The sequence below is a fragment of the Panthera pardus genome, unplaced genomic scaffold, assembly GCF_024362965.1.
Source record: "Panthera pardus isolate Hobbes unplaced genomic scaffold, ASM2436296v1 HiC_scaffold_4, whole genome shotgun sequence".
Classification (NCBI taxonomy): domain Eukaryota; kingdom Metazoa; phylum Chordata; class Mammalia; order Carnivora; family Felidae; genus Panthera; species Panthera pardus.
Window position 1 is genome coordinate 11,536,657 of NW_026526969.1, and position 12,366 is coordinate 11,549,022.

At 52.8% G+C, this 12,366-nt stretch overlaps 1 protein-coding gene across 3 annotated transcripts in view; it reads right to left on the reverse strand.

Moving 5' to 3' along the window:
• Positions 1–12,366, reverse strand: part of DAGLB (diacylglycerol lipase beta) — a 37,690-nt gene that overhangs the window by 14,940 nt on the left and 10,384 nt on the right. For 2 of the 3 annotated variants that reach the window (XM_019422566.2, XM_019422567.2), the window contains exons 4-11: positions 11,069–11,327; positions 9,296–9,418; positions 8,591–8,718; positions 7,010–7,136; positions 6,169–6,252; positions 4,646–4,723; positions 1,930–2,010; positions 1,712–1,839 (exon numbers count right to left, since the gene is read on the reverse strand). In XM_019422566.2, coding sequence (XP_019278111.2) covers positions 1,712–1,839; positions 1,930–2,010; positions 4,646–4,723; positions 6,169–6,252; positions 7,010–7,136; positions 8,591–8,718; positions 9,296–9,418; positions 11,069–11,327 — 1,008 coding nt within the window. The remainder of the gene's footprint in view (positions 1–1,711; positions 1,840–1,929; positions 2,011–4,645; positions 4,724–6,168; positions 6,253–7,009; positions 7,137–8,590; positions 8,719–9,295; positions 9,419–11,068; positions 11,328–12,366) is intronic. The other variant, XM_019422568.2, reaches the window with a different exon arrangement.

Below are 12,366 nucleotides of genomic sequence, written 5' to 3' on the forward strand. Positions count from 1 at the left end.
TGAGAGATAGTGCACACGCGTACAAGCAGGGGAGAGGCAGAGAGAGAGAGAAGGAGGGAGGGAGGGAGAGAGAGAATCCCAAGCAGGCTCCATGCTATCAGCGCAGAGCCCCACATGGGGCCTGATCTTGTGAACCATGAAATCACGACCTGAGCTTAAATCAAGAGTCAGACGCTTAACCGACCTAGTCACCCAGGTGGCCCTAAACATTTTCTTTTTAAGTAGACTCCACACCCAGTGTGGAGCCCAACACGGGGCCCAAACTCACGACCCTGAGATCAAGACTCGAGCCAAGATCAAGAGTCGGATGCCTGACAGCCACCCAGGCACCCCGAATGGACTTTTTTCCAAAAAAAGACATGCACGTGACCCACAGGTACGTGAAAATGCTCAACATCACTACTTCTCAGGGAAATGCAAATCCAAACCACGACGAGATATCACCTGACACTTGTCCGAATGGCTAGTAAAACAACAAAGGTCCCCAAACAAGAAATAACGAGTGCTGGCGAGGATGTGGAGAAAAGGCAACCCCGGTGTCCTGCTGGCGGGAAAGCAAACTGGTGCAGCCGCTGTGGAAAACAGTGTGGAGTCTCCTCAAAAACCTAAACGTGGAACTATCATGTCACCCGGCAATTACACTTCTGGGTACGTGTCCAAAGAAAATGAAGACACTAACTTGAAAAGAGAGCTGTACCCCCACGTTTACTGCAGCATGATTTGCAACGGCCAAGACGTGGGAACTACGTAAGCGTGCATCAGCACATGAATGGAAAAAAAGTGGTGTGTGTGCACGTGCGTGTACAATGACCATAAAATACAATGAAATTCTGCGATTTGCAACCACACGGATGGACACTGAGGGCATTATGCTAACTGAAATCAGTCAGATAGACTTATTTACTTTTATAAATACTGTATGATCTCACTTATACGTGGAATCTAAAAAAAAAAATCCCCCAAAGCCAAGCTCACAGACACGGAGAATACAGGCTGGTGGCTGCCAGAGGCGAGGGCTGCAGGGCAGGTGGACTGGGTGAACGGAGCCCAAGGGCGCAAAGCCCGAATTATAAATAAGTCACGGGGACCGATGGGGATGGAAGTACAGCATGGTGATGAGTTACTAACACCAGATGGCACATCTGAAAGCTCCTAAGAGAGGGGCGCCTGGGGGGGCTCAGTCGGGTGAGCGTCCGACTTCAGCTCAGGTCATGATCTCATGGCTTGTAGGTTGGAGCCCCGCGTCGGGCTCTGCGCTGACAGCTTGGAGCCCGGAGCCTGCTTCGGATTCTGTGTCTCCCTCTCTCTCTGCTCTTCCCCCACTTGCGCTCTGTCTCTCTGTCTGTCTCTCTCTCTCTCAAAAATAAACAAACACTGAAAGTTGCTAAATGAACCTTAAAAGTTCTTATCCCAAGGAAAGAAATTCTGTCATGTAAGGAGACAGAGGTTGCCTAGACTTCTTGTGACCATTTCACAACGTATTCTGTAGGACATCTGATGTGAGCCGTCCCTCCGTGTGGAGAGTCTCCGCTCTGTGCCCTTTTGGAGAGCAGAGCTGTGCTCACGCAGGCCTGTGAAAGGCTGTTCGGTGTCCCTGCAACTGTGCAGTGCTTGAAGCAAACGGGCTGAGCACGAGAGATCACGAGATCACAGCTCCAAGACCGGTCTGGAGCACGCGGCACCCTGTCACACGCCTGCCAGAAACAAGTACCTCAGCAACCCCCGGGGCGGGGAGAAGGCGTAGCACCGGAGTTGAGGGTACGAGCTCCTGAGCATGATGGCCAGCAGGGCCGCGGCGCCGGCCCCCAGGCTGTGTCCCACGACCACTAGCCTGTATTCCTGCGGGACAAAAGCAGAACGTGTCGTGGTTAAAACGAAGCAGACGGCAGATGACAACGACGGGAAGGAAAAGAAAAATGAAAACCTCACGGGAGCAATGCTGAACGCTTGGCTCAAGATCCCATCGTTGATGAGGCGCTGGTACACATATCTGGCGGCTTGAGAAATCCCCTAAAAATGCAGACGAGAGAAGGTGACTTTTGACCATCAGACGAAATGAGTTCCGTTATGACAAGTGACAGGCTTACACCGTGCACACTCATTTGTGACGGTCTCCCCAAGGCGGAGACCGGCACCTGGGGATCAGCGGCCACAGCTACCACTCGCCCTTGTGTTCCTGGTTCCTGATGCAGAGTTCGGCCTGGAGAGGGGGGCTCCATGGCTGTTTTCATGAACCAGTGAACGGGTAACATCGGGAACACACGTGCACGGCAAGGGGTCTTTCTATGGCTTATTCTGAAGCTATACGATATTTTGCTGTATACACATACCACGGTTTACTTCAGCCAAGTCCTGACGGATTGTCAGGTTTAGATTTTAGGTGGCCGATCTTCTAACATTAGAACATAAAACATTAAAACATAAAGTTCCGAGTAAGTGATATTCGTCAAGCATTCAGTTTTGGCAAAGGCAAAACTAAGACCATCGGAAATGAGTTCTAGGGAGGTCAGATTTTAGTTCCATTTCAAAGAAGAAATGAAATGTAAAACCTCCTAACAAATACAGCTGTCCTAAGAAACAGGCTTCTTGAAAAATGGAGCAGTTTCAATGGAGGACGAGACAAGGCCGGCGTGGCCCCTGTCCTCGTGCGGCTGCTCTCCTAACAAGACCGAAGGGGAGAAATCCTGTGTTCAGATGCGAGACGCGGGAGAGCCTCCCGAGCTACTGCAAATCCCTGAGTGGGTAACGACTGAATTCTGTGGGAGGCGGCGGGACCTGGCCTCACACGAGAGAGGCCCGGCTCCGGACAGACAGAGCCAAAAGTGACCCGGACACCACTGCAGCTGGCCGAGTCCCTGGCCCGTGTCACACACGCAGGCCAAGACTGTGCTCGCTTGCACGGTCGTGAACTCCAACGACTCCGGCCAGTATCGGGGCCAAAACGTGTAGGAGTGAAGCCAGAGGCGGAGAGCAGCAGTACAGGCCCTGAGGCCTGGAGCTCCAGCAGCCACCTTCCTGGCCCGAGGGAGGAGCTGCTTCTGGAGGGACCGGGACCAGGCTCAGAGCGCATCTTGTGGTCGCACAAAGCCTGCGGCTAGATTCTAAGACCAGAGCCACTACCCAGCCCACGGAACCGCATCCTGTGGTTGGCTAGTGGCTGTGTCTCGGTAAGAAAGTCGAACATTCTCACGTGTCCGACAGTTAAACTGGATTCCTGTGTGACTCGAGGCACAAAGAGACAGCTAGGGGTTGCGGGGGAACATTCACTTCTGAGGACTGTCAAGCTTCTAACGGGGGGCAGAACGAAGCCTCCAGTCTGGCCCCGCACTGTGAACTATCCAGGCAGGACGCTGGCTCAATCAGCTCCACTCCGGCTCTGACACGTTTATATAAAAACTAAGCATTTTGCTGAAAAAACGATTACTAGAGAAGTGATACGGGTTTTGGTTGAAAAACCCCCCAAGTGCATAAAAACAGCACAGGCCCACCGCCCTCCACCCCGACAGCCCTGGCCCCGGAAGCAGCCGCCATGATCTCTGGGACCGGACATTCCCCCAAACGTTAAATAAAACAGCCTGCTCGCGACAGCATCAGTCATCAGGGAAACGTGAACCCAGACCGCAGCGAGACACCGCTTCGCACCCCTGGGATGGCTGTCACCGAAGCCACGGAAGATACGTGTGAACGAGAACGTGGAGAACGGGAGCCCTCACACGCTGCAAGCGGAGCGCCAACTGGTGCAGCTGGGCCAGAAGACGGTTCGGCGGCTCCTCCCCGACTGAAACCCAGCTAACACCCCGAGACGAGGCGGCCCCGCTTCCGGGTGGAGTCCCTACAGAGCGCAAAGGAAGGGCTGCAGCAGTGGCCGGCGGGCCCTCCAGTGGACAGACGGACAAGCCAAAGCGGTCTGTGCACACGGCAGAAGGTCTCTCAGCAGCTGCCGAGAGGGGACTGCTGAAGGGACAGTTTGTTCGGGATGATGAGAAAGTCTGGGCACAGACGGTGGTCACGGGGACGGGCATTTGGAATCTATCTACCGCCAGCAACCCGTACGCTTACAAGTGGTTAATGTGACACGTCACATTATGTCATGTCATCGAAACCGTTTAAAAAAACCACCTCTGCTCTAGGCCCTTTGTATTCCTGGAGGAGGAGCCCGCAGCCCCACGCCACCGGCACAGAACCAACAAGACGAGAACTCGTGTGTTGTGTCCTCTGCACAAGAAACCCTCGGGTGACAGGACAGGGCTGCGGGGCCCCTCGGGGCTCCTGGGCGGGAGACTCGCGCGCTGGACGCTCCTTGGACCTCGACTTCCCCACGACAATGTGTGACTTTCATCAAGGGAAGAGCATTCGACTGGGGGGTCAAATGCCGAGTGCCACTTATCCTAACAACTGTGTGGCCTCTGGTAAGTCCCTCGATGGCTCAGAACCTGCTCCTTCCTCTTAAAGAAACAAAAAGCAACCTGGTGGGGCTGTCGTGGGAATCTGTACTGAAAGCGAAGAGAGCACTCACTCGGCACTGGCTATCTGCTGTACGGTTAGCAGGTTAGCATTCACGGGACAGTCAGACTTGGAAAAACCCTGGCCCCTCTGAGCTTCTCTTGGACGGAACATTCCCGAACACAAAACCCAGGGCTCGTACCTTGTGCGCCGAACAGTCTTGCACCCCACAGTCCAAGTTCAGGTCCTCGCTCTCCGCTGACAGGTCCGTGAGGATGTCCTGCAAAGAGCGCATTGGAAGAGGCCGCCGGGATGAGCTGAGAGCAGACGCTGCGGGGCGGGTCCCTCTGAAGGACAGTCTCCTGGGTCAGACTGAGGACTGAACCTCACACCCAAACTCAGGAGGGAAACCCAGGTGGCCAGGAAGCCTGAGGGACCCATGGCAGGGAGGGGGCTGTGGGACGCGTCTAAGACACGCCTTCTGCCTAAGTACTCTGTACACCCCTCTTCTAAGTACCACAGAGCAGAGCCCTGTACCTGGGTTTTGAACAAAGCATGGTTCCTATCCTCAAGGGGCTATCAACGGCTCACAGAAACCTAAGGGAGGGTAAGAAATGCATTGGGGTGGGGGTGCTTCCTGGAGGAGGTGACGCCAGAGACTAAAGGAGAAACTTACTTTCAGGAAACAGAGAGGTGGGCAACCCCAGGCGAAGGGGCAGCAGGCCCCAGCTTGGCTAACCCACCAGGGATGGGACTCCGGAACATGTGGAGTGCCTGGTGGGAAGTGGCAAGGCAGGGGGGCTCAGGTCACAAAGCTCCGATAGAGCCATGATAAGAGACACGAATTCTGTGTTAAAAAGCAACGGGGAAGGGGGTGCGGTGAGGGAGGTCCTGAGGAGTGGGAAGATCGGACCCACATTCTGGAAAGCGTCTCTGTGGACGGTATGAGGACTGACTGGAAAATGAAAGACCAGGGACAGGGACCCGGGTAGAAAACTGCTTCCCTGGCCTGGAAAAGGGGACGGGGGCACAATCAGGGCTACGGCACTGTGCACAGAGAGATGGCCAGAGAGAGCCGGGCAGGAAGGCAGGACAGACATCGAGGACGGCTTCACCCTTTCTATAGGGGACAGCTGGGGGCTGCTGCAGAATTACCAGAAATCGGGGCCCAGACAGCGGGTCTGGAGGAGGCGAGGTGCCTGTGGTGTCCGGCCAGCACCCCCAGGTGCACCCCCGCCCTGTAGAGGGTCAAGGTCTCTCTACACTTTCTGGGGCGGCAGCAAAATGGGAATCAGGAAATGAGATTGAGGAACCAAGAACAGACCGAAAAGCACATCACGGAAACAGGGAGAAAAAAGCCACCCAGCATATCCCCAGGGCAGGACGGGAGAGGTCTCGGGCTGGGGACAGATAAGTGGCAGTCCTCGAGGCGTCCGCATGTGAGCACCAGGAGTGGACTTGGCAGGCGCCTCTGTAGCAACTTCTTGAAGGGAAGCCCCCCATCTCCCCAACCCCACCAGTCTGTTTCTGATGCTTCTCAGTGAAAAGGAAAATGACTTCCTGGGTTTTTCCAAAGGGAGTGTCTCACAACCGGGGTCTGCTTCAGCAGCTTCTGTCCCAGTGTTCCCCCCAACGCCTGCTGCCCTGCCTGATGCCGCCTTGATCCTCAGCTCCTGGCGCCCGCGGCTGGCCGTTCGCCCCACCCCTCGTCCCTGGGCTCCCTACCTGGAGAGACATGGTTCCTCTCACTGCCACCACGACGGACTCCTTCCTGTGGTCCAGAGCCACTAAGAAGGGAAGCTCGTAGACCTGAGGGTGAGGGAAAGAGGCAGGAGGTCCCGAGGGTAAGAACGTGTGGCTGCGGATACAGAGTTAGGCCGGCCCCCGTTGCTAACGGTTCCGCAGCCACGACTGCCAAGTGCAGCTCCCTGTCCTTCAACAGGAGGCGGGCTACGTGCAGACACGGTGCAGGGGCATCTGGGGGGCTCAGTCGGTTAAGTGACTGACTCTTAGTTTCAGCTCAGGTCATGATCTCACAGTTCGGGAGTTTAAGCTCCTGCTTGGGACTCTTCCTCTCTCTCTGTCCCTGCCCTGCTTACTAGCAAACTGTCTCCCAAAATAAATAAATAAACTTAAAACAAAGCCAAACCAAAAACACAGTACAGTATCTCTATGAAGACTTCTGGCTCCATCTACGTTAAGCCGAAACAGTATGCAAAGTGTGTGTGTGTTTGTGTGTGTGTCTCCCCAAGTACATTTTTCTGGGGAAAATAATCTGTAGGGGCGCCTGAGGGGCTCGGTCGGTTAAGCGTCCCACTTCGGCTCAGGTCATGATCTCGCGGTTTGTGGGTTCCAGCCCCGCGTCGGGTTCTGTGCTGAGAGCTCGGAGCCTGGAGCCTGCTTTGGACTCTGTGTCTCCCTCTCTCTCTGCCCCTCCCCCGTTCCCACTCTGTCTCTCTCTTCTCAAAAGTAAATAAACATAAAAAAAAAAAAAATCTGTAACTTCTGTCAGAATCTCAAGGGACTCCAGGACCCCAAAGAAGTTCAGAAGCGCCATTACACCTACCTTGTCATGAAAGCTTATGTGAATGAAGTCCCTGTACTGTAGCCCTGTCGTCTGCAGGATGGAGCCAAAATGGCAGCTGAGCTGATCGCCTCCAACCAAGTCATATTCTGCTGTCCTGGTTCTACAACTAAAAACACAGGCAAGGTTGGTACTCTGCCAACCTGAGCCACTTACCAAGGAACATCGATCCCCACTGTTCTGTCTTCCCCAAATCACGAGGACCCAAGTTTACAATTTTCAGGCCTTACTCTGGCGAACATATAATGGCCTTTAAAAGACCATTACATTCCTGTGCATACTTCTTACTACAGCTTTCATCTCTGGAGTTGTGTCGATGTTTTACATATACAAAAAAATCAATATTAAGAATGGGAGATACTTGGGGCGCCTGGGTGGCTCAGTCAGTTAAGCATCCGACTTTGGCTCAGGTCATGATCTCACAGCTTGTGAGCTCGAGCCCCACGTCGGGCTCTGTGCTGATAGCTCAGAGCCCGGAGCCTGTTTCACATTCTGTGTCTCCCTCTCTCTCTCTCTCCCTCCCCCACTCATGCTCTGTCTCAAAAATAAATAAACATTAAAAAAATTTAAAAAAAGGAGCGCCTGGGTGGCTCAGTTGGTTGAGCATCTGACTTCAGCTCAGGACACGATCTCACGGTCCGTGAGTTCGAGCCCCACGTCGGGCTCTGCGCTGACAGCTCAGAGCCTGGAGCCTGCTTCGGATTCTGCGTCTCCCTCTTGCTCTGCCCCTAACCCACTCGCATTCTGTCTCTGTCTCTCTCAAAAATAAATAAAGCATTAAAAAAAAAGAATGGGAGAGACTCTAAAACTCTAGTAACGGGACAAACTGACCTCTTGCGTTTGCTGATATGATGTAATTCTAAGAAGGGCGCAATACCCCTCATGGGACATTCCTGCCAAAAATGTGCATCTGGACTCTCATCAGGAAGAAACCATCTGACAAATGCAAATTGAGGGCCGTTCTACAAAATACCTACACTGTCCTTTCCAAAATGTCAAGATCATGAAAGACGAAAAATGACTGAGGAATAGTTCCAAAATAGAAAAAAACTAGGGATGCAGGTCAACTAAGTGCAATGCGTAATCTTGACCTGGAGGAAAAACCGTTACAAAGGATACTATCGTGGCAACTGGAAAACTGTGAATACAGAATATAAATGAGTTATTGCTTAATGGTAACTTTCTCTCTCTCTCTGCCCCTCACCCCACTTGTACTTTGGCTCTCTCAAATTAAAAATAAAGAAAGGGGAGGGAGGGAGGGAACAGAAATACAGGCTGAAGTAACCGCAGAGAAGGGGCATGCTGATTGCATCACACTTCCAGTGGTTCAGGAAGAAGCTATGTATTTATAGTAACACAGCACATGTGACCAAACCGAGTCACAACTGGTGGCCCCATATAAAGGATATATGGGAGTTCTCAGTACTGATCTTGCAGTTTTGAAATATCTCAAAACAAAGTGTTCTGAAAGGGGAAACCGGATCATTTTTAGGAAATAAAGGACACACTGCGTAGCAAGTGACAACCAGAAGGAAGACGGAGGCCTCAAACGCATCCACCTACCAGTCCCCACCGATCTTGCACAGCCCTGTGAAGGGGTTCCGATAAATGTACAGGGGCCACCCGTAGGCGGCTGCTGCAAACTGCATGTAATGATGGCAATTTTCTAACTCTGCATCTAAATCAGCTTCCTGTAAGAGAAGGAAAACAAGCTTTTTGTATCAGGGAGCCCCTTACGGACAAGACCAACTCACCAAGGTCATAAACCTGAACCCAAACTCCGGAGTCTCCCCTTCCTGCAACAAGTGAGCCGCGAAGACCTGGATGGCGGGATGGGGTGCAGAGAAACGTATACTCCTACGTGCCACCTTCTCTTTCAGAAGCATAAACACCCGTGGCAGGAAAACTCATCAAGTAAAGCTGACCCGTTTCCGCTCCCCAGGCGCAGAGCACAAACACACCCAGGGAGATCCAAGCCCGGTCCCTGAGTTTCTGCCACGCAGACTGCAACAGCCAAGTTCCTAAGAGAGAATGCTTTCAAGATACATGGATGTGAAGCAGCCAGGAACGGGCTCCGCTCCCTGAACTCCGGGTGAGCAAACGCCTTACCTGACGGGTGAAAAACCACAACAGCAGAAGCCACAACTCACGTTCCAAGCCAGCTGCTCCTGAAATTGGTGCTGGCCAGGTTTTTCTGTTCTTTGTTTTTTGAAGATACATAAATAGGTATAAATGTCAAAACTCTACAACCCAACAGAACGGGCTTACCTGGGGGGGGCCTGGGGAATGGCTGATGACCTCATCAGGCTCCTGGCTGTTCCTGATGTTGTCCTGTTGCTGATGGAGAAGGGTGAGGCCCGCCGCAATGTCGCTGGGGACCAGATCTGTGTCCTGGGTGAAAACGGCGGCTTGTCATAAAACTTAGCAGGGACTGCCCGAGTTCCTCAAAACCCAGTTTTATACAGTTCACATGCACACACAGTTATGTGTAAAGGGGTATCTTAAAAAGTATTTTCCTTTCAAGACTTCTGCATGTGAGCTTAATGTTTTTTCCTATCCTGCCCTCAGACAAATCCACTGGAGAACAAAAAAATGTGGCCGAGCTCTTATTTCAACTTTCACTTTAAGTAACTGAACCACTTAATGGACTTCACTTCTTTTGTAAAGCTGGGGAGCAAATGGATAAGTAAATTCACCATCTTTGCTAGTAACAGCCGGTTTTAGCCCAGACTTAGATGCTTGCTCAAGATGCTGTGGTTTTGTGGCAAGAGTCCCTGGGGCAGAGATTCAACACGGAACTTAAATACACCAGCTACTGCAAGCCTCCGGGAGAAGCCCACTCCAGAACAGCAACAGAGCAAGCCGCCTGCCCCTGACTTTCCCCTCCTTTCTCCGGGTGGGGTATGGAGCAGGCAGGAATGCTCAGCTGCCTCCAGGCACTTCCAGTCCAGAAGGAGCAGGTACTGGCCACTCAGCCCGAGTCATCAGCTCTACCTGTGATGCAGGTGAAGACACCTGCTGAGAACACTCAGATGCTCTTCTTCCTTCTTCCAAACTTTAAAAAAAAAAAAAAATTTAATGTCTATCTTCAAGAGAGAGAGATTGAGAGAGTGAGTGCATGCACGCATGGGAGAAAGGGAGAGAGAGGGAGACAGAGGATCCGAACCAGGCTCTGCACTGACAGTAGAGCCCCACGCGGGACTCGAACTCACGGATCATGACCTGAGCCAAAGTCGGATGCTCAACCGACTGAGCCACCCAGGCACCCCCGCTTCTTCCAAATATCTTAAGACTAGGCAGAAGCACTCCTGGGGATTAGTTTAGGGAGACCCTTGTCCACTGTCTACACAGAGGCTGCTGCTACCCGCCTGGTGTCAGCCTACGGGGCCAGCCCTGGACACTGCTGACTCGGACGCCGCAGGAAAGGGACCAGCAGTCACTCAGGATGGCAAGAGAACTCCTGTCCCTTACTTGGTCTCAATACTGAACACGATAGTTTACTAGAGGATGTTACACAAAAGCACTCGATGTGAAAGAAAACCAAGTTTTTCTAAATCACTGAAGAAACTGCTCTAGAGTGAGGACACCTTCCTGCGCTGCAAGGACACATCCCATCGTGCCGTAATGTGGCACACGAGGTCTGACACCACCCCGGATGCAGGACACTGCTTACACCTGCCTGCACCTGCAGCACACCGGCCGGAGGACAGAGGATCCAGGTGACTGGCAAATTACCCGCGAAACACACAGGTTCCATTATTCGCCTCCTTAAAAACTAACTAACACCCTTCACGGTGCAAAGAACCAGCAGCAATGCAGGACACACTGACCGGAGACACGGCGTCCGAAGCGCAGGGCCCCGGCTTAACGCTCCGGAGCCCACGTCCCGTGAGCATCTCCCCTGCTCTGCCATGCACAGACCACACATCTGCAAGAGCTGTTTTATGTCAACGGGGGCGCGGCTCAAAACACAGAGGGCTCATCTTCACGGAGGAGACATTTACTCAGGAGAAGAGACGAAAGCAGACCCCTTCGGCTTACTGAAAAGTAGGTTGAGAAAAGCTCTGCCGTACTCGAAAAAGCAACTCGAGTATGGTCATCTTTCCCGACGCAGCAGCACAGTAACTTGATCCTGGTCTCCCACACGCTGGTAGCTGCTGTCTTGAGGCCGTTAAGTAGCTGGCTCGACTCATGACTGTCCAGGTGGTTGGGGCCAGCAGAGGAATACGGAGCCATCTTCCCCCCCAGTGGGTCAAAGACGACGATGATGGTAACCACAGTGGAGACGATGATAATCCAGCTGCAAAACAGAGAGAGGAGAAGGCGCGATGACCGTGGGTCCCACGTCCACATGCATGAGCCAGGGCTCCCTCCTCAGGGTTCAGTTTTTACATCTGTACAGCCGTGGCTCTAGTTACTGAGGAAGATGCGGATTTCCCAGAACCAGGCTGAGGTGAGCGACTTGTTTTTTCTAGAAAGTTCTTTATGCATCCACGGCTGACCCAGGCCTCACAAAAATCAGAGCCTTAAAAGTAAAGACCACAAAAGGGGCGCCTGGGTGGCTCAGTCGGTTGAGTGTCCGACTCCTGATTTGAGCTCAGGTAATGATCTCACAGTTCATGACATCCAACGCTGTGTTGGGCGTGGAGCTTACCTGAGATTCTCTCTCCTTCTGGCCCTCCCTGGCTTGTAGCTCATGCATGCATGCGTGCCCTCCTTCCCTCCCTCCCTCCCTCCCTCTCTCTCTCTCTCTCTCTCTCTCAAAAAAAAAAAAAAAAGTAAAGGCCACAAAAAAGACGTCTAGTAGGTAGAGTTGCAGCCTGTGCGTGGAAGCAGCTGGAACCTGCTCTCCACGGGCCACCAGCACGACCCAGACTCCTCCGTGCCTCAGGGTTCTTCCCGGCAAAACCAGGAGAACTTTGCCACACTGTGGAAGAGTCCAAGAGGTCTTTCCTTCATATGTGTGAGTGTGTCCAGACAGCGCACAACGTGCCAGGCACTGTGGCTCAGGGAAACGCGTGCCAGCAGAAGACGCGCCCCCGTGAGGGGATTCTGCCACCGCTGCCTGGGCGGCTCGGGAAGCCCCCCTTTCCTTCTCTGTAACAGGACGGGAATTAACTTGATCAGTTCTAGGACCGTTAGCCTGGAAAACGTGAAAGCCTGACTCCCAGGCAGCAGCCCCCGTCACAATTCCTGGCACTGCGTTTCTACTCCTCTTGCCTTTAGTTTTTGCCCTTGGTTTGGTATCTGGGTTTTCTTCCTTCTCATAACACAAGGGACGAAATGCAGAAAAATGAGAACCAGTGAGAAAGAAAATGACATCAATACATGCATAACGA